Raw genomic sequence first — 20,983 nt, 5'->3', positions numbered from 1 at the left:
ATAGCTAATAAATTCCTGGATATTGTTTTACGGCTATTGTTCTTTTGTGTGTCTTTTGGCTTCCCAGTAGTGGTGGTATTAACCCACTGCCAGGAGAGGGTGTGTGTGTGTGTGTTTGTGTGTCTGTCATCTCCTCTCTCCTCTCTCTCTCTCTCGTTGCAGAGTACATGAACTGCACCGGCTTCACTGACATGAATAGCAGACTGAACGACATCGAGTCCAAGGTAAGAAGGAATGACAGGGGGAAAAGAGAACAGAGGACATGGAAGAAAGATGGCTGGTTGAAGATGATGACGACGATTAAGAAAATGATGATTATGATGGACGGAAGATTACATGTCACATCGGTATATTTAATCTGACCCTCGCTCTTTTGTTATTCCAGATTAAACTGCTAGACGGGGCAGGTTCACCATCACCATCCTTCAACAACTCAACAGAGGTTTCCAGTGATAACGAGGTGTACACCCCTAACCCCACCCCCATAGGTCCTCCATCCTACCTGGAGCCAGGTAACACCCCTAACCCCTCCCCCATAGGCCCTCCATCCTACCTGGAGCCAGGTAACACCCTGAACCCCTCCCCCATAGGCCCTCCATCCTACCTGGAGCCAGGTAACACCCTTAACCCCTCCCCCATAGGCCCTCCATCCTACCTGGAGCCAGGTAACACCCCTAACCCCTCCCACCTTGGCCCTCCATCCTACCTGGAGCCAGGTAACACCCCTAACCCCTCCCCCATAGGCCCTCCATCCTACCTGGAGCCAGATAACACCCCTAACCCCTCCCCCATAGGCCCTCCATCCTACCTGCAGCCAGGTAACACCCCTAACCCCTCCCCCATAGGCCCTCCATCCTACCTGGAGCCAGGTAACACCCCTAACCCCACCCCCATAGGCCCTCCATCCTACCTGGAGCCAGGTAACACCCTTAACCCCCTCCCCCATAGGCCCTCCATCCTACCTGGAGCCAGGTAACACCCCTAACCCCTCCCACCTTGGCCCTCCATCCTACCTGGAGCCAGGTAACACCCCTAACCCCTCCCCCATAGGCCCTCCATCCTACCTGGAGCCAGGTAACATCCCTAACCCCTCCCCCATAGGCCCTCCATCCTACCTGGAGCCAGGTAACACCCCTAACCCCTCCCCCATAGGCCCTCCATCCTACCTGGAGCCAGGTAACACCCCTAACCCCACCCCCATAGGCCCTCCATCCTACCTGGAGCCAGGTAACACCCCTAACCCCTCCCCCATAGGCCCTCCAACCTACCTGCAGTCATAGCTGTATCACACAGCCATACATCACCTAAGGGGAGATTACCTCTCAACACCCTGGGGCGGCAGGGTAGCCTAGTGGTTAGAGCGTTGGACTAGTAACTGGAAGGTTGCTAGTTCAAACCCCCGAGCTGACAAGGTACAAATCTGTCGTTCTGCCCCTGAACAGGCAGTTAACCCATTGTTCCCAGGCCGTCATTGAAAATAAGAATTTGTTAAAAAGGTAAAATAAAATAAATAAATAAACATGGTAAACACATTGTTCTGGTTCTGGCCCTCCATCCTACCTGTTCCATAGGAGGAAGAGGACCACCAGGACCACCAGGGCCAATCGGATCACCAGGTATTCCAGGCCCAGCTGGCGAGGCAGGCGTTCCAGGACAGACCGGACCGACAGGTGATCCATCCTAATATTCCTCAGATGAGAATGCATGACATTCGTTCTGGTTTTTCAACGTTGTTCAGCATTGTCTTGCGTCAGAAGATTGACGCAAGAGTGACGGCGCCTGACGTAAGACAATGCATGTCCAGGTCATTTATCCTCAATATCTGAATGCCTATGGTTGTGAGATGATGTGTCCCCTCTGATTCCCAGGGCCAATGGGAGAGCGAGGAAGACCCGGAGAGATCGGTTTTCCAGGCCTCCCCGGACCTCCAGGCCCTCCAAGGCCACGTCACTCCTCTACCCAGCCGAGGGGTGACATGTTCGGGTTCGACGAGCAGGGTGAGTGGATCCCCCCCCCACAACCACCATCATCACCATCTCAGCCTCAGTAGATGGTATTGTTTTCTATGAGCTCTTCCAGTCAACTACGATTGGAACACTGGCCAAGGACCAATGAATGCAGAACAAGGTGAAGACAAGGGCACAGCTAGAAATACAAGCGGTGTAACTGAATATATGTTCATATCCATGAAGGAGAACAACTGAGAGGGCCTCAGAGTATCTGTCCTCCTCAAAATAGCTGTGTTTGCTTCAGTCTGTAACAAAGACATTACATTAGTAGTTAAAATGCATCAGGTTGTTATTTTTACCAGGGTCAAAATGTCTCATGTACAGAATTACTACAACAGGAAATACTGGGTTGAATGAAGTTAATTGTTTCCTTGTCTGTCCACATTCATACTGCAGCTGCTAACAGCTACCATGGGTCTCTATGGCCACACAGCTGCTAACAGCTACCATGGGTCTCTATGGCCACACAGCTGCTAACAGCTACCATGTGTCTCTATGGCCACACAGCTGCTAACAGCTACCATGTGTATCTATGGCCACACAGCTGCTAACAGCTACCATGGGTCTCTATGTCCACACAGCTGCTAACAGCTACCATGGTTCTCTATGGCCACGCAGCTGCTAACAGCTACCATGGGTCTCTATGGCCACACAGCTGCTAACAGCTACCATGGGTCTCTATGGCCACGCAGCTGCTAACAGCTACCATGTGTCTCTATGTCCACACAGCTGCTAACAGCTACCATGGGTCTCTATGGCCACGCAGCTGCTAACAGCTACCATGGGTCTCTATGTCCACACAGCTGCTAACAGCTACCATGGGTCTCTATGGCCACACAGCGGCTAACAGCTACCATGGGTCTCTATGGCCACACAGCTGCTAACAACTACCATGGGTCTCTATGTCCACACAGCTGCTAACAGCTACCATGGGTCTCTATGGCCACACAGCGGCTAACAGCTACCATGGGTCTCTATGGCCACACAGCTGCTAACAACTACCATGGTCTCTATGGCCACACAGCTGCTAACAGCTACCATGTGTCTCTATGGCCACGCAGCTGCTAACAGCTACCATGGGTCTCTATGGCCACACAGCTGCTAACAGCTACCATGGGTCTCTATGGCCACGCAGCTGCTAACAGCTACCATGGGTCTCTATGGCCACACAGCTGCTAACAGCTACCATGGGTCTCTATGGCCACACAGCTGCTAACAGCTACCATGTGTCTCTATGGCCACGCAGCTGCTAACAGCTACCATGGGTCTCTATGGCCACACAGCTGCTAACAGGTATCATGGGTCTCTATGGCCACGCAGCTGCTAACAGCTACCATGGGTCTCTATGTCCACACAGCTGCTAACAGCTACCATGGGTCTCTATGGCCACGCAGCTGCTAACAGCTACCATGGGTCTCTATGGCCACACAGCTGCTAACAGCTACCATGGGTCTCTATGGCCACACAGCTGCTAACAGCTACCATGTGTCTCTATGGCCACGCAGCTGCTAACAGCTACCATGGGTCTCTATGGCCACACAACTGCTAACAGCTACCATGGGTCTCTATCTCCACTAGCCACTACACAGCTAATTTATATTCATGTCCATCTCTATTTCACAGAAAATACCTATTCTAAACTGAAATATTATGTGATTAATTCATACCAGGACCGGTATCTAAATACAAACTGTTTTCCATGGATGAGCTTGTGATGGTGACTAGAATGGGTCAGACAAGGCAAACACAGGTTAATGTGCCATAGTTCAACACCGGGGGGCAGTGCAGGCTGACTGGGGTTACCAGTATTTGGCCAAACTGCAAAATCAAAAGGTTAATTTTAGGGTTAGGCATAAGGTTAGCAGTGTGGTTAAGATTAGGGTTAAGATTAGGGTTTAGATTAGGGTTTAGATTAGGGTTAAGATTAGGGTTTAGATTAGGGTTTAGATTAGGGTTTAGATTAGGGTTAAGATTAGGGTTTAGATTAGGGTTTAAGTTTAGTGTGGGTCTTGGTCTAGATCTGGGTCTGTGGAGAGGAGAGGAGAGGAGAGGAGAGGCTGTCGGCTGTGTTAGCTACTGGAGCCAGCTGGCTGTAAATCACAGCTCATTTGTAAACTGTCAGCACAGCAGTCTGGAAACTCAGAACCAGCCAGGAGCCAAATCCCAGGCCCGTATAGAGAGGGGATGGAGGCGAGGCTCTGCCACTCATAGGCCCTCCTGATGTGGCTAGAGGGAAACTGCAGCAGCAGCTGGAATTAGTTCCAGACGGACGGATGATTCCACCAGTGCACTTTACCTTAGTTTTAGTTAAGTGTGCTGGCTGGGGTTGGGGATGCTTGGGTTAACGCTCACGGTTAGGGTTAGGGTGAAGAGGAAGTGATTCGGGTTTAGACTAACACAGAAACATATATATACACACTTGCATACACACAGGACAACACATACTAGACAGGACAACACATACTAGACAGGACAACACATACTAGACAGGACAACACATACTAGACAGGACAACACATACACACAGGACAACACATACTAGACAGGGCAACACATACTAGACAGGACAACACGTACTAGACAGGGCAACACATACTAGACAGGGCAACACATACTAGACAGGACAACACATACTAGACAGGGCAACACATACTAGACAGGGCAACACATACTAGACAGGACAACACATACTAGACAGGACAACACATACACACAGGACAACACATACTAGACAGGGCAACACATACTAGACAGGACAACACATACACACAGGACAACACATACTAGACAGGACAACACATACTAGACAGGGCAACACATACTAGACAGGGCAGCACATACTAGACAGGACAACACATACTAGACAGGACAACACATACTAGACAGGACAACACATACACACAGGACAACACATACTAGACAGGACAACACATACTAGACAGGACAACACGTACTAGACAGGACAACACATACTAGACAGGACAACACATACTAGACAGGACAACACGTACTAGACAGGAGAACACATACTAGACATGGCAACACATACTAGACAGGGCAACACATACTAGACAGGACAACACATACACACAGGACAACACATACTAGACAGAACGCCACATACTAGACAGGACAAAATATACTAGACAGGGCAACACATACTAGACAGGACAACACATACTAGACAGGACAACACATACTAGACAGATGCATATATTCATAGAAATGTACCTCCATTGATAAAAGCAGTTTGCCCTAGCAGTTTGCCCTAGCAGTTTACCCTAGCAGTTTACCCTAGCTGTTTTCCCTAGCAGTTTGCCCTAGCAGTTTACCCTAGCAGTTTACCCTAGCTGTTTTCCCTAGCAGTTTGCCCTAGCAACACACACACATACACATACACACACACACAAACGCACACACACACACACACAAACGCACACACACACATACACACACACAAACGCACACACACACACATCAAACACACGCACACACACACTACAAGGGAGAAGTGTTGGGTCAGAGGTCCTACAAACTTTAATGAAACACCATTGAGATTTTACAGCAAAGTGTTTAAACAGTGGAGGATTCTCAGAGGAGGAAGGGGAGGACCATCTTCCTCAGTGAATTTCATAGAAACAAAAATTGTAAACATTAAAAAAGTGATTCCTTTTTAGATAAAACTATACTAAATATATTCACGTCACCAAATAATTGATATAAAACACACTGTTTTGCAATTAAACTCTACAGTAGACTCAACAGCGCCCTCTAGGGTAGCACCATGGTGTAGCTGGAGGACAGCTTGCTTCTGTCCTCCTCTGGGTACATTGATTTCAAATTAGAGTGTATCATGTAGTAGCCTAACCCTACCGCTGTTACATTGAGCTGGGTGAATGGAATATGAACGACAGTCATCCAATATGCTGTAATAGAAATGTAACATCACTGACCGCCTCTGTGGTACAACTTCGGTAAATACTTCATTTCTTGTTTGTGTTTTAATCAGAGGAAACACCTCTTACTCCAGATCTTCCTGAGTTCGTAGCCGGCCCTCCCGGTCCACCTGGTCCCCTTGGACCCCCAGGTACAACTTCATTTTTGTGTATCTGTGTCCCTGCAGGTATGTGTCCCTGCAAGTGTGTGTCCCTGCAGGTGTGTGTCCCTGCAAGTGTGTGTCCCTGCAGGTGTGTGTCCCTGCAGGTGTGTGTCCCTGTGTGTCCCTATGTGTCCCTGCAGGTATGTGTCCCTGCAGGTGTGTGTCTCTGTGTGTCCCTATGTGTCCCTGCAGGTATGTGTCCCTGCAGGTGGGTGTCCCCCTGCAGGTGTATGTTTGTATCAGTGTTTTTCTCTCTAAGAACTACAAGTACCATCAACACAAATATGTTCTGGAACTGTTTCTGTGACATCACAGGTCCCCCTGGACCAATCGGACCAGCAGGAGTTCCAGGTCTCCCAGGGCGAGACGTGAGTACCAAATAGTCTAGTATAATGTCAGAGATGCTACTATGGTCACAGCCAGGGCAGTGTGAGCCTGGCTGTGTGAGGGAGATGTCTGATACCTCTTTCTGTTTGTGTGTTTCAGGCAGAGGGAGGCCTCCAAGGCACGGCTGGGGACCCAGGGTCTAAAGGAGACACAGGGGAGAGGGTGAGGCAAAAATGTTCCCCCTAATGTTCTCATTAGAAAACACTGGGAATGCTTGAGAAGGAATTCGTTATGAACGTGTATTGCAACACTGTCTTTGTTCCACTGTGAACAAGACATCTGCTTTGATCAGGAGGTAGACAGGAACGCTTATAAAGACCTTGTGTTCAAATACTAAGTCTGCCTCCCAAACGGAGTACACTCATTTTGACCAGGGAACATTTGTGACACATCCACATGTCAGACTTCACTGATCACAAAAGTAATCTTCTCATTCAGCCATAATTAATCAGCCTGTGGCCCTGGTTAGACCTCACTGATCACAACAAGGGGGGAGGGTTCTATGATGACATAGGGATATTGTTTTAAGATGTTCATACCAAGAATCATTTATCTATTTTATATTGAATTTTTAAAACCCAATTAAGGTGTAAACAACAACAACAACAAAAATGATTGGATGAAACGTTTGAATTTGTTGTTACTGCTATTAGCCAATAGAAACACATTGAATAACAGATTGGAACAAATGGAATAAAATATAGTAAAAAAAAAAATCAAAAGGAAGTTTTTTTTGAAGAGTCTGACCTATATCGGATAGATATAAGACATTTATATATCTTTTTTTTAAACTGCTACTTAAGGTCCCTTTACAACTATTCTTGTGTGTCTTGTGGGCATCCTAGCAAAATAGAGAACACCATGGTGTTCGTGAGACTCTCATCTTTCAATAGATTGGTCATAATAGTTTTTTAGGCCAAACCGACCGGACAATGCAGATGTTTTCGTGAGAAGTCTTATAGTCTGACAAACACCGCTCTTGCTCTGTCACCATTCAGAGGACGTGATGGATTGAGATGGAGCCCACGGAGGAAAAACCCAACAGATATCTCTAGCTTAAACAGACAGATTTTGATTAATTAGATTTCCCCAGGGTCGCAGAAATTGTAGGCCAACGGTTAATCAGCATATGGCCCTGGTCCCACCTCACAAATCACAACAGTAAAGTTTTCATTCAGCCGTAATTAATCAGCCCGTGGCCCTGGTCAGACCTCGCTGATCGCAACAATAAAGTTCCAATTCGGCCAGGATGTTAAAACTAATCCTCTTCATCTGCTGTCATTAAAGAACAGAGGGTTAACCCGCACATGACCGGGTAGACCCGTTGGTGAGAACATCAAACAGACCAGTCATTACGGCCAACCTCAGTGGCGTGCTGATTCTTCCTGTGACACCGCCCTCCAGTTTCTGCTTGCACTGCGAGAATGAGAGGTTCTCTGATCTGTGTTCCTCTCTCTCTCTCACCAGGGACCTCCAGGATTAACAGGGGAGCATGGCCAGCCTGTGAGTACGGAAAGGCTGTTCACACAGACACGCAAAACAAAACGCCAGGCTTTTCATGTCAGCTTTTGGCTGATCAAAAAAATAAAATAAATGAAAAGTTGATAAATAAAACTGTTGCCGGGCAAAATGACCGGGATTAAATTAATCCCAATGCAAAATAATGCTTTTTAGTCATTGATGGGAATACCAGTCTATGGAAATACATTTTTCCATCATGCCTTATCAGTCTATAGGTTCATTTGCATAAAATGTGTGGAATTAAATTGGCCTGTGTGTAGTCATCATATATCTTATTTATTCCAACACAACGAGCACAGCACACAGAGCCTGTTCTGAGAGGGGTTTCTGCTGCTGCTCCACGGCAGGTTGCTGCTGCTCCACGGCAGGTTGCTGCTGGAGGAAAACATGGTCTTTTAGAACCCCATTCGTTGTGTAACAATTCTAAATGCAAATCGGGTGTTAAAAAAAAACAGTTTTGGTGCACGATTAAAAATAGCTACTACTCAACTGTTAATCGAAGCGGGCCTCCCGTTCACCTTTCACGTGCAACAGGCTATCAGCCAGTCACCCCACCACTTTACAATGCGAGATGGAGGCAGTATGCATTTTGAAAACATTACTTAATTGTTTTAAACGTGAATGTTTTATTTCATATTATGAGGCACGTCTTACCTTGCTTCAAAGTAGCCTATAGGCAAAATCCAACCATGGAAAACGTGGAGGCAATTATTTTATAAAGACTCCAAAGGCAGTGGGTGAGTTTCAAGTTTGGATGAGGGAAACTAAGGGTTTAAATACAATCAGTGGAAACGAGGTACAGGTGCAAATAATAATGGGGAACAAGGGAAAAAACATAAGGTCAAAAAGCACAATGGGGGCATCTAGTGACCAAAACCCGGAACAACCCTGGCCAAATCCTGACAGAGGAGCCTACAATTTATCCTACCATTTCTACCATTCTGCGTGCTCGTTATGATTTTGACATGCACATTTTCGTGGAACAGTTGTATTTCAATACATGAGACATGGAAGCCGAAGATAACGGCCACAAAGCCGGCATAGTAGGATTCAATGTTCGTCCTGTCTGATGGTTCGTCTAGCGGGATTTGCTCATAAGCGTCCTGATTAGTGTCCTGCTCCTTGAAAGCGGCAGTTCTAGCCTTTAGCTCGGTGCGGATGTTGCCTGTAACCCATGGCTTCTGGTTGGGATACAGGATGTGCAGATGAGGATGTGCAAGTAGAAATACTGGTGTGCAAAAGAGCAGAAAAACAAAACAAATATGAGGATGAGGTAGGTAGTTGGTTGGATGGGCTATTTACAGATGGGCTGTGTACAGCTGCAGCGATCTGTAAGATGCTCTGACAGCTGATGTTCAGTGATTTTTGCAAGTAGTTTTGTAATGATAATGAATGTGTCAATGTGTTTACAGGGGCAGTCTGGGCAGAAGGGGGAGCCAGGAGAGGGTTTACCTGAGGTATGCACTGCATTGTGTATTCATGGTTATTTGTCTCTGTCTGTCTCTCAGAGGGGGGAACTGAGGGAGTGTGTCTCTGTCTGTCTCTCAAGGGGGGAACTGAGGGAGTGTGTCTCTGTCTGTCTCTCAAGGGGGGAACTGAGGGAGTGTCTGTCTCTGTCTGTCTCTCAGAGAGAGAACTGAGGGAGTGTCTGTCTGTGTCTGTCTCTCAGGGGGGAACTGAGGGAGTGTGTCTCTGTCTGTCTCTCAAGGGGGGAACTGAGGGAGTGTCTGTCTCTGTCTGTCTCTCAGAGAGAGAACTGAGGGAGTGTCTGTCTCTGTCTGTCTCTCAGGAGGGAACTGAGGGAGTGTCTGTCTCTGTCTGTCTCTCAGAGGGGGAACTGAGGGAGTGTCTGTCTCTGTCTGTCTCTCAGGAGGGGAACTGAGGGAGTGTCTGTCTCTGTCTGTCTCTCAGGGAACTGAGGGAGTGTCTGTCTCTGTCTGTCTCTCAGGTGGGAACTGAGGGAGTGTCTGTCTCTGTCTGTCTCTCAGGTGGGAACTGAGGGAGTGTCTGTCTCTGTCTGTCTCTCAGGGGGGAACTGAGGGAGTGTCTGTCTCTGTCTGTCTCTCAGGAGGGAACTGAGGGAGTGTCTGTCTCTGTCTGTCTCTCAGGAGGGAACTGAGGGAGTGTCTGTCTCTGTCTGTCTCTCAGGGGGGAACTGAGGGAGTGTCTGTCTCTGTCTGTCTCTCAGGTGGGAACTGAGGGAGTGTCTGTCTCTGTCTGTCTCTCAGGGGGGAACTGAGGGAGTGTCTGTCTCTGTCTGTCTCTCAGGTGGGAACTGAGGGAGTGTCTGTCTCTGTCTGTCTGTCAGGAGGGAACTGAGGGAGTGTCTGTCTCTGTCTGTCTCTCAGAGGTGGGAACTGAGGGAGTGTCTGTCTCTGTCTGTCTCTCAGAGAGAGAACTGAGGGAGTGTCTGTCTCTGTCTGTCTCTCAGGAGGGAACTGAGGGAGTGTCTGTCTCTGTCTGTCTCTCAGAGGGGGAACTGAGGGAGTGTCTGTCTCTGTCTGTCTCTCAGGAGGGGAACTGAGGGAGTGTCTGTCTCTGTCTGTCTCTCAGGGGGAACTGAGGGAGTGTCTGTCTCTGTCTGTCTCTCAGGTGGGAACTGAGGGAGTGTCTGTCTCTGTCTGTCTCTCAGGTGGGAACTGAGGGAGTGTCTGTCTCTGTCTGTCTCTCAGGGGGAACTGAGGGAGTGTCTGTCTCTGTCTGTCTCTCAGGAGGGAACTGAGGGAGTGTCTGTCTCTGTCTGTCTCTCAGGAGGGAACTGAGGGAGTGTCTGTCTCTGTCTGTCTCTCAGGGGGAACTGAGGGAGTGTCTGTCTCTGTCTGTCTCTCAGGTGGGAACTGAGGGAGTGTCTGTCTCTGTCTGTCTCTCAGGAGGGAACTGAGGGAGTGTCTGTCTCTGTCTGTCTCTCAGGTGGGAACTGAGGGAGTGTCTGTCTCTGTCTGTCTCTCAGGTGGGAACTGAGGGAGTGTCTGTCTCTGTCTGTCTCTCAGGGAACTGAGGGAGTGTCTGTCTCTGTCTGTCTCTCAGGGAACTGAGGGAGTGTCTGTCTCTGTCTGTCTCTCAGGTGGGAACTGAGGGAGTGTCTGTCTCTGTCTGTCTCTCAGGTGGGAACTGAGGGAGTGTCTGTCTCTGTCTGTCTCTCAGGGGGAACTGAGGGAGTGTCTGTCTCTGTCTGTCTCTCAGGAGGGAACTGAGGGAGTGTCTGTCTCTGTCTGTCTCTCAGGAGGGAACTGAGGGAGTGTCTGTCTCTGTCTGTCTCTCAGGGGGAACTGAGGGAGTGTCTGTCTCTGTCTGTCTCTCAGGTGGGAACTGAGGGAGTGTCTGTCTCTGTCTGTCTCTCAGGGGGAACTGAGGGAGTGTCTGTCTCTGTCTGTCTCTCAGGTGGGAACTGAGGGAGTGTCTGTCTCTGTCTGTCTGTCAGGAGGGAACTGAGGGAGTGTCTGTCTCTGTCTGTCTCTCAGAGGTGGGAACTGAGGGAGTGTCTGTCTCTGTCTGTCTCTCAGAGAGAGAACTGAGGGAGTGTCTGTCTCTGTCTGTCTCTCAGGAGGGAACTGAGGGAGTGTCTGTCTCTGTCTGTCTCTCAGAGGGGGAACTGAGGGAGTGTCTGTCTCTGTCTGTCTCTCAGGAGGGGAACTGAGGGAGTGTCTGTCTCTGTCTGTCTCTCAGGGGGAACTGAGGGAGTGTCTGTCTCTGTCTGTCTCTCAGGTGGGAACTGAGGGAGTGTCTGTCTCTGTCTGTCTCTCAGGTGGGAACTGAGGGAGTGTCTGTCTCTGTCTGTCTCTCAGGGGGAACTGAGGGAGTGTCTGTCTCTGTCTGTCTCTCAGGAGGGAACTGAGGGAGTGTCTGTCTCTGTCTGTCTCTCAGGAGGGAACTGAGGGAGTGTCTGTCTCTGTCTGTCTCTCAGGGGGAACTGAGGGAGTGTCTGTCTCTGTCTGTCTCTCAGGTGGGAACTGAGGGAGTGTCTGTCTCTGTCTGTCTCTCAGGAGGGAACTGAGGGAGTGTCTGTCTCTGTCTGTCTCTCAGGTGGGAACTGAGGGAGTGTCTGTCTCTGTCTGTCTCTCAGGTGGGAACTGAGGGAGTGTCTGTCTCTGTCTGTCTCTCAGGGGGAACTGAGGGAGTGTCTGTCTCTGTCTGTCTCTCAGGAGGGAACTGAGGGAGTGTCTGTCTCTGTCTGTCTCTCAGGAGGGAACTGAGGGAGTGTCTGTCTCTGTCTGTCTCTCAGGGGGGAACTGAGGGAGTGTCTGTCTCTGTCTGTCTCTCAGGTGGGAACTGAGGGAGTGTCTGTCTCTGTCTGTCTCTCAGGAGGGAACTGAGGGAGTGTCTGTCTCTGTCTGTCTTTCAGGGGGGAACTGAGGGAGTGTCTGTATCTGTCTGTCTCTCAGGGGGGAACTGAGGGAGTGTCTGTCTCTGTCTGTCTCTCAGGGAGAAACTGATGGAGTGTCTGTCTCTGTCTGTCTCTCAGGAGGGAACTGAGGGAGTGTCTGTCTCTGTCTGTCTCTGTCTGTCTCTCAGAGGGAACTGAGGGAGTGTCTGTCTCTGCCTGTCTCTGTCTGTCTCTCAGGAGGGAACTGAGGGAGTGTCTGTCTCTGTCTGTCTCTGTCTGTCTCTCAGAGGGAACTGAGGGAGTGTCTGTCTCTGTCTGTCTCTCAGGGGGGGGGAATGAGGGAATGTCTGTCTCTGTCTGTGTCTGTCTCTCAGAGGGGAACTGAGGGAGTGTCTGTCTCTGTCTGTCTCTCAGGGGGGAATGAGGGAGTGTCTGTCTCTGTCTGTCTCTCAAGAGGGAACTGAGGGAGTGTCTGTCTGTGTCTGTCTCTCAGAGGGGAACTGAGGGAGTGTCTGTTTCTGTCTGTCTCTCAGGGGGGGGATGAGGGAGTGTCTGTCTCTGTCTCTGTCTGTCTCTCAGGGGGGGGAATGAGGGAGTGTCTGTCTCTGTCTGTCTGTCAGGGGGGGGGGATGAGTGAGTGTCTGTCTCTGTCTGTCTCTCAAGAGGGAACTGAGGGAGTGTCTAACTCTGTCTGTCTCTCAGGGGGGGGGGAACTGAGGGAGTGTCTGTCTCTGTCTGTCTCTCAAGAGGGAACTGAGGGAGTGTCTGTCTCTGTCTGTCTCTCAGGGGGAACTGAGGGAGTGTCTGTCTCTGTCTGTCTCTCAAGAGGGAACTGAGGGAGTGTCTGTCTCTGTCTGTCTCTCAGGGGGGAACTGAGGGAGTGTCTGTCTCTGTCTGTCTCTCAAGAGGGAACTGAGGGAGTGTCTGTCTCTGTCTGTCTCTCAGGGAGGAACTGAGGGAGTGTCTGTCTCTGTCTGTCTCTCAGGAGGGAACTGAGGGAGTGTCTGTCTCTGTCTGTCTCTGTCTGTCTCTCAGGAGGGAACTGAGGGAGTGTCTGTCTCTGTCTGTCTCTGTCTGTCTCTCAGAGGGAACTGAGGGAGTGTCTGTCTCTGCCTGTCTCTGTCTGTCTCTCAGGAGGGAACTGAGGGAGTGTCTGTCTCTGTCTGTCTCTGTCTGTCTCTCAGAGGGAACTGAGGGAGTGTCTGTCTCTGTCTGTCTCTCAGGGGGGGGGATGAGGGAATGTCTGTCTCTGTCTGTGTCTGTCTCTCAGAGGGGAACTGAGGGAGTGTCTGTCTCTGTCTGTCTCTCAGGGGGGAATGAGGGAGTGTCTGTCTCTGTCTGTCTCTCAAGAGGGAACTGAGGGAGTGTCTGTCTGTGTCTGTCTCTCAGAGGGGAACTGAGGGAGTGTCTGTTTCTGTCTGTCTCTCAGGGGGGAATGAGGGAGTGTCTGTCTCTGTCTCTGTCTGTCTCTCAGGGGGGATGAGGGAGTGTCTGTCTCTGTCTGTCAGGGGGATGAGTGAGTGTCTGTCTCTGTCTGTCTCTCAAGAGGGAACTGAGGGAGTGTCTGTCTCTGTCTGTCTCTCAGGGGGGAACTGAGGGAGTGTCTGTCTCTGTCTGTCTCTCAAGAGGGAACTGAGGGAGTGTCTGTCTCTGTCTGTCTCTCAGGGGGAACTGAGGGAGTGTCTGTCTCTGTCTGTCTCTCAAGAGGGAACTGAGGGAGTGTCTGTCTCTGTCTGTCTCTCAGGGGGAACTGAGGGAGTGTCTGTCTCTGTCTGTCTCTCAAGAGGGAACTGAGGGAGTGTCTGTCTCTCTGTCTCTCAGGGGGGGGGGGACTGAGGGAGTGTCTGTCTCTGTCTGTCTCTCAGGGGGGGGAACTGAGGGAGTGTCTGTCTCTGTCTGTCTCTCAGGAGGGAACTGAGGGAGTGTCTGTCTCTGTCTGTCTCTCAGGGGGGGAAATGAGGGAGTGTCTGTCTCTGTCTCTGTCTGTCTCTCAGGGGGGGAATGAGGGAGTGTCTGTCTCTGTCTGTCTCTCAGAGGGGGGAACTGAGGGAGTGTCTGTCTCTGTCTGTCTCTCAAGAGGGAACTGAGGGAGTGTCTGTCTCTGTCTGTCTCTCAGGGGGGAACTGAGGGAGTGTCTGTCTCTGTCTGTCTCTCAAGAGGGAACTGAGGGAGTGTCTGTCTCTGTCTGTCTCTCAGGGAGGAACTGAGGGAGTGTCTGTCTCTGTCTGTCTCTCAGGAGGGAACTGAGGGAGTGTCTGTCTCTGTCTGTCTCTGTCTGTCTCTCAGAGGGAACTGAGGGAGTGTCTGTCTCTGCCTGTCTCTGTCTGTCTCTCAGGAGGGAACTGAGGGAGTGTCTGTCTCTGTCTGTCTCTGTCTGTCTCTCAGAGGGAACTGAGGGAGTGTCTGTCTCTGTCTGTCTCTCAGGGGGATGAGGGAATGTCTGTCTCTGTCTGTGTCTGTCTCTCAGAGGGGAACTGAGGGAGTGTCTGTCTCTGTCTGTCTCTCAGGGGGGGGAATGAGGGAGTGTCTGTCTCTGTCTGTCTCTCAAGAGGGAACTGAGGGAGTGTCTGTCTGTGTCTGTCTCTCAGAGGGGAACTGAGGGAGTGTCTGTTTCTGTCTGTCTCTCAGGGGGGAATGAGGGAGTGTCTGTCTCTGTCTCTGTCTGTCTCTCAGGGGGGGGAATGAGGGAGTGTCTGTCTCTGTCTGTCAGGGGGGGTGATGAGTGAGTGTCTGTCTCTGTCTGTCTCTCAAGAGGGAACTGAGGGAGTGTCTGTCTCTGTCTGTCTCTCAGGGGGGAACTGAGGGAGTGTCTGTCTCTGTCTGTCTCTCAAGAGGGAACTGAGGGAGTGTCTGTCTCTGTCTGTCTCTCAGGGGGAACTGAGGGAGTGTCTGTCTCTGTCTGTCTCTCAAGAGGGAACTGAGGGAGTGTCTGTCTCTGTCTGTCTCTCAGGGGGAACTGAGGGAGTGTCTGTCTCTGTCTGTCTCTCAAGAGGGAACTGAGGGAGTGTCTGTCTCTCTGTCTCTCAGGGGGGGGGGGACTGAGGGAGTGTCTGTCTCTGTCTGTCTCTCAGGGGGGAACTGAGGGAGTGTCTGTCTCTGTCTGTCTCTCAGGAGGGAACTGAGGGAGTGTCTGTCTCTGTCTGTCTCTCAGGGGGGGGGGAAATGAGGGAGTGTCTGTCTCTGTCTCTGTCTGTCTCTCAGGGGGGGGGGGAATGAGGGAGTGTCTGTCTCTGTCTGTCTCTCAGAGGGGGGAACTGAGGGAGTGTCTGTCTCTGTCTGTCTCTCAAGAGGGAACTGAGGGAGTGTCTGTCTCTGTCTTCTCTCAGGAGGGAACTGAGGGAGTGTCTGTCTCTGTCTGTCTCTCAGGTGGGAACTGAGGGAGTGTCTGTCTCTGTCTGTCTCTCAGGGGGGAACTGAGGGAGTGTCTGTCTCTGTCTGTCTCTCAGGAGGGAACTGAGGGAGTGTCTGTCTCTGTCTGTCTCTCAGGAGGGAACTGAGGGAGTGTCTGTCTCTGTCTGTCTCTCAGGGGGGGGAAATGAGGGAGTGTCTGTCTCTGTCTGTCTCTCAGGGGGGAACTGAGGGAGTGTCTGTCTCTGTCTGTTTCTCAGGAGGGGAACTGAGGGAGTGTCTGTCTCTGTCTGTCTCTCAGAGGGGGAACTGAGGGAGTGTCTGTCTCTGTCTGTCTCTCAGGAGGGGAACTGAGGGAGTGTCTGTCTCTGTCTGTCTCTCAGAGAGAGAACTGAGGGAGTGTCTGTCTCTGTCTGTCTCTCAGGAGGGAACTGAGGGAGTGTCTGTCTCTGTCTGTCTCTCAGAGGGGGAACTGAGGGAGTGTCTGTCTCTGTCTGTCTCTCAGGAGGGGAACTGAGGGAGTGTCTGTCTCTGTCTGTCTCTCAGGGTGGAACTGAGGGAGTGTCTGTCTCTGTCTGTCTCTCAGGTGGGAACTGAGGGAGTGTCTGTCTCTGTCTGTCTCTCAGGTGGGAACTGAGGGAGTGTCTGTCTCTGTCTGTCTCTCAGGGGGGAACTGAGGGAGTGTCTGTCTCTGTCTGTTTCTCAGGTGGGAACTGAGGGAGTGTCTGTCTCTGTCTGTCTCTCAGGTGGGAACTGAGGGAGTGTCTGTCTCTGTCTGTTTCTCAGGGGGGAACTGAGGGAGTGTCTGTCTCTGTCTGTCTCTCAGGAGGGAACTGAGGGAGTGTCTGTCTCTGTCTGTCTCTCAGGGGAGAACTGAGGGAGTGTCTGTCTCTGTCTGTCTCTCAGGTGGGAACTGAGGGAGTGTCTGTCTCTGTCTGTCTCTCAGGAGGGAACTGAGGGAGTGTCTGTATCTGTCTGTCTCTCAGGGGGGAACTGAGGGAGTGTCTGTCTCTGTCTGTCTCTCAGGGAGGAACTGAGGGAGTGTCTCTGTCTGTCTGTCTCTCAGGAGGGAACTGAGGGAGTGTCTGTCTCTGTCTGTCTCTCAGGGGGGGACTGAGGGAGTGTCTGTCTCTGTCTGTCTCTCAGGGGGGAACTGAGGGAGTGTCTGTCTCTGTCTGTCTCTCAAGAGGGAACTGAGGGAGTGTCTGTCTCTGTCTGTCTCTCAGGGGGGGGGGACTGAGGGAGTGTCTGTCTCTGTCTGTCTCTCAGGGGGGGGGAACTGAGGGAGTGTCTGTCTCTGTCTGTCTCTCAGGAGGGAACTGAGGGAGTGTCTGTCTCTGTCTGTCTCTCAGGAGGGAACTGAGGTAGTGTCTGTCTCTGTCTGTCTCTCAGGGGGGGAATGAGGGAGTGTCTGTCTCTGGCTGTCTCTCAGGGGGGGGGGAACTGAGGGAGTGTCTGTCTCTGTCTGTTTCTCAGGAGGGGAACTGAGGGAGTGTCTGTCTCTGTCTGTCTCTCAGGAGGGAACTGAGGGAGTGTCTGTCTCTGTCTGTCTCTGTCTGTCTCTCAGGAGGGAACTGAGGGAGTGTCTGTCTCTGTCTGTCTCTGTCTGTCTCTCAGAGAGAGAACTGAGGGAGTGTCTGTCTCTGTCTGTCTCTCAGGAGGGAACTGAGGGAGTGTCTGTCTCTGTCTGTCTCTCAGAGGGGGAACTGAGGGAGTGTCTGTACCTGTCTGTCTCTCAGGGGGGGAACTGGGGGAGTGTCTGTCTCTGTCTGTCTCTCAGGAGGGGAACTGGGGGAGTGTCTGTCTCTGTCTGTCTCTCAGGGTGGAACTGAGGGAGTGTCTGTCTCTGTCTGTCTCTCAGGTGGGAACTGAGGGAGTGTCTGTCTCTGTCTGTCTCTCAGGTGGGAACTGAGGGAGTGTCTGTCTCTGTCTGTCTGTCTCTCAGGGGGGAACTGAGGGAGTGTCTGTCTCTGTCTGTCTCTCAGGAGGGAACTGAGGGAGTGTCTGTCTCTGTCTGTCTCTCAGGGGGAACTGAGGGAGTGTCTGTCTCTGTCTGTCTCTCAGGTGGGAACTGAGGGAGTGTCTGTCTCTGTCTGTCTCTCAGGAGGGAACTGAGGGAGTGTCTGTCTCTGTCTGTCTCTCAGAGGGGGAACTGAGGGAGTGTCTGTCTCTGTCTGTCTCTCAGGGGGGAACTGAGGGAGTGTCTGTCTCTGTCTGTCTCTCAGAGGGGAACTGAGGGAGTGTCTGTCTGTCTGTCTCTCAGGGGGGAACTGAGGGAGTGTCTGTCTCTGTCTGTCTCTCAGGAGGGAACTGAGGGAGTGTCTGTCTCTGTCTGTCTTTCAGGGGGGAACTGAGGGAGTGTCTGTATCTGTCTGTCTCTCAGGGGGGAACTGAGGGAGTGTCTGTCTCTGTCTGTCTCTCAGGGAGGAACTGAGGGAGTGTCTGTCTCTGTCTGTCTCTCAGGGAGGAACTGAGGGAGTGTCTGTCTCTGTCTGTCTCTCAGGAGGGAACTGAGGGAGTGTCTGTCTCTGTCTGTCTCTCAGGTGGGAACTGAGGGAGTGTCTGTCTCTGTCTGTCTCTCAGGTGGGAACTGAGGGAGTGTCTGTCTCTGTCTGTCTGTCTCTCAGGGGGGAACTGAGGGAGTGTCTGTCTCTGTCTGTCTCTCAGGAGGGAACTGAGGGAGTGTCTGTCTCTGTCTGTCTTTCAGGGGGGAACTGAGGGAGTGTCTGTATCTGTCTGTCTCTCAGGAGGGAACTGAGGGAGTGTCTGTCTCTGTCTGTCTTTCAGGGGGGAACTGAGGGAGTGTCTGTCTCTGTCTGTCTCTCAGGGGGGAACTGAGGGAGTGTCTGTCTCTGTCTGTCTCTCAGGTGGGAACTGAGGGAGTGTCTGTCTCTGTCTGTCTCTCAGAGGGGAACTGAGGGAGTGTCTGTCTGTCTGTCTCTCAGGGGGGAACTGAGGGAGTGTCTGTCTCTGTCTGTCTCTCAGGAGGGAACTGAGGGAGTGTCTGTCTCTGTCTGTCTTTCAGGGGGGAACTGAGGGAGTGTCTGTATCTGTCTGTCTCTCAGGGGGGAACTGAGGGAGTGTCTGTCTCTGTCTGTCTCTCAGGGAGGAACTGAGGGAGTGTCTGTCTCTGTCTGTCTCTCAGGGAGGAACTGAGGGAGTGTCTGTCTCTGTCTGTCTCTCAGGAGGGAACTGAGGGAGTGTCTGTCTCTGTCTGTCTCTGTCTGTCTCTCAGAGGGAACTGAGGGAGTGTCTGTCTCTGCCTGTCTCTGTCTGTCTCTCAGGAGGGAACTGAGGGAGTGTCTGTCTCTGTCTGTCTCTGTCTGTCTCTCAGAGGGAACTGAGGGAGTGTCTGTCTCTGTCTGTCTCTCAGGGGGGGGAATGAGGGAATGTCTGTCTCTGTCTGTGTCTGTCTCTCAGAGGGGAACTGAGGGAGTGTCTGTCTCTCAGGGGGGTTAATGAGGGAGTGTCTGTCTCTGTCTGTCTCTCAAGAGGGAACTGAGGGAGTGTCTGTCTGTGTCTGTCTCTCAGAGGGGAACTGAGGGAGTGTCTGTTTCTGTCTGTCTCTCAGGGGGGGAATGAGGGAGTGTGTCTCTGTCTCTGTCTGTCTCTCAGGGGGGATGAGGGAGTGTCTGTCTCTGTCTGTCTGTCAGGGGGGATGAGTGAGTGTCTGTCTCTGTCTGTCTCTCAAGAGGGAACTGAGGGAGTGTCTGTCTCTGTCTGTCTCTCAGGGGGGAACTGAGGGAGTGTCTGTCTCTGTCTGTCTCTCAAGAGGGAACTGAGGGAGTGTCTGTCTCTGTTTGTCTCTCAGGGGGAACTGAGGGAGTGTCTGTCTCTGTCTGTCTCTCAAGAGGGAACTGAGGGAGTGTCTGTCTCTGTCTGTCTCTCAGGGGGAACTGAGGGAGTGTCTGTCTCTGTCTGTCTCTCAAGAGGGAACTGAGGGAGTGTCTGTCTCTGTCTGTCTCTCAGGGGGGAATGAGGGAGTGTCTGTCTCTGTCTGTCTCTAAGGGGGTAACTGAGGGAGTGTCTGTCTCTGTCTGTCTCTCAGGAGGGAACTGAGGGAGTGTCTGTCTCTGTCTGTCTCTCAGGGGGGGGGGGTGGGGAATGAGGGAGTGTCTGTCTCTGTCTGTCTCTCAGAGCGGGGAACTGAGGGAGTGTCTGTCTCTGTCTGTCTCTCAAGAGGGAACTGAGGGAGTGTCTGTCTCTGTCTGTCTCTCAGGAGGGAACTGAGGGAGTGTCTGTCTCTGTCTGTCTCTCAGGTGGGAACTGAGGGAGTGTCTGTCTCTGTCTGTCTCTCAGGGGGAACTGAGGGAGTGTCTGTCTCTGTCTGTCTCTCAGGAGGGAACTGAGGGAGTGTCTGTCTCTGTCTGTCTCTCAGGAGGGAACTGAGGGAGTGTCTGTCTCTGTCTGTCTCTCAGGGGGGGGGAATGAGGGAGTGTCTGTCTCTGTCTGTCTCTCAGGAGGGAACTGAGGGAGTGTCTGTCTCTGTCTGTCTCTCAGGGGGGGGGAACTGAGGGAGTGTCTGTCTCTGTCTGTTTCTCAGGGGGGAACTGAGGGAGTGTCTGTCTCTGTCTGTCTCTCAGGGGGAAACTGAGGGAGTGTCTGTCTCTGTCTGTCTCTCAGGTGGGAACTGAGGGAGTGTCTGTCTCTGTCTGTCTCTCAGGGGGGAACTGAGGGAGTGTCTGTCTCTGTCTGTCTCTCAGGGAGGAACTGAGGGAGTGTCTGTCTCTGTCTGTCTCTCAGGGAGGAACTGAGGGAGTGTCTGTCTCTGTCTGTCTCTCAGGAGGGAACTGAGGGAGTGTCTGTCTCTGTCTGTCTCTGTCTGTCTCTCAGAGGGAACTGAGGGAGTGTCTGTCTCTGCCTGTCTCTGTCTGTCTCTCAGGAGGGAACTGAGGGAGTGTCTGTCTCTGTCTGTCTCTGTCTGTCTCTCAGAGGGAACTGAGGGAGTGTCTGTCTCTGTCTGTCTCTCAGGGGGGAATGAGGGAATGTCTGTCTCTGTCTGTGTCTGTCTCTCAGAGGGGAACTGAGGGAGTGTCTGTCTCTCAGGGGGGTTAATGAGGGAGTGTCTGTCTCTGTCTGTCTCTCAAGAGGGAACTGAGGGAGTGTCTGTCTGTGTCTGTCTCTCAGAGGGGAACTGAGGGAGTGTCTGTTTCTGTCTGTCTCTCAGGGGGGGGAATGAGGGAGTGTGTCTCTGTCTCTGTCTGTCTCTCAGGGGGGATGAGGGAGTGTCTGTCTCTGTCTGTCTGTCAGGGGGATGAGTGAGTGTCTGTCTCTGTCTGTCTCTCAAGAGGGAAC

General features: G+C 51.6%; 1 protein-coding gene across 1 annotated transcript in view; it reads left to right on the top strand.

The window, feature by feature from the left end:
- LOC135537940 (collagen alpha-1(XXVI) chain-like) overlaps nucleotides 1–20,983 on the top strand; it is an 83,383-nt gene that overhangs the window by 45,501 nt on the left and 16,899 nt on the right. Inside the window, exons 4-12 of the mRNA XM_064963947.1 lie at nucleotides 163–224; nucleotides 386–512; nucleotides 1,572–1,670; nucleotides 1,869–1,997; nucleotides 6,019–6,096; nucleotides 6,424–6,476; nucleotides 6,595–6,657; nucleotides 7,963–7,998; nucleotides 9,429–9,473. Of these exons, the coding sequence (XP_064820019.1) occupies nucleotides 163–224; nucleotides 386–512; nucleotides 1,572–1,670; nucleotides 1,869–1,997; nucleotides 6,019–6,096; nucleotides 6,424–6,476; nucleotides 6,595–6,657; nucleotides 7,963–7,998; nucleotides 9,429–9,473 (692 nt within the window). The remainder of the gene's footprint in view (nucleotides 1–162; nucleotides 225–385; nucleotides 513–1,571; nucleotides 1,671–1,868; nucleotides 1,998–6,018; nucleotides 6,097–6,423; nucleotides 6,477–6,594; nucleotides 6,658–7,962; nucleotides 7,999–9,428; nucleotides 9,474–20,983) is intronic.

The sequence above is a fragment of the Oncorhynchus masou genome, unplaced genomic scaffold (assembly GCF_036934945.1).
Source record: "Oncorhynchus masou masou isolate Uvic2021 unplaced genomic scaffold, UVic_Omas_1.1 unplaced_scaffold_874, whole genome shotgun sequence".
Taxonomy (NCBI): Eukaryota; Metazoa; Chordata; class Actinopteri; order Salmoniformes; family Salmonidae; genus Oncorhynchus; species Oncorhynchus masou.
The sequence above is the reverse complement of the archived record's forward strand: the minus strand, read 5'-3'. Positions and strand labels throughout refer to the sequence as shown.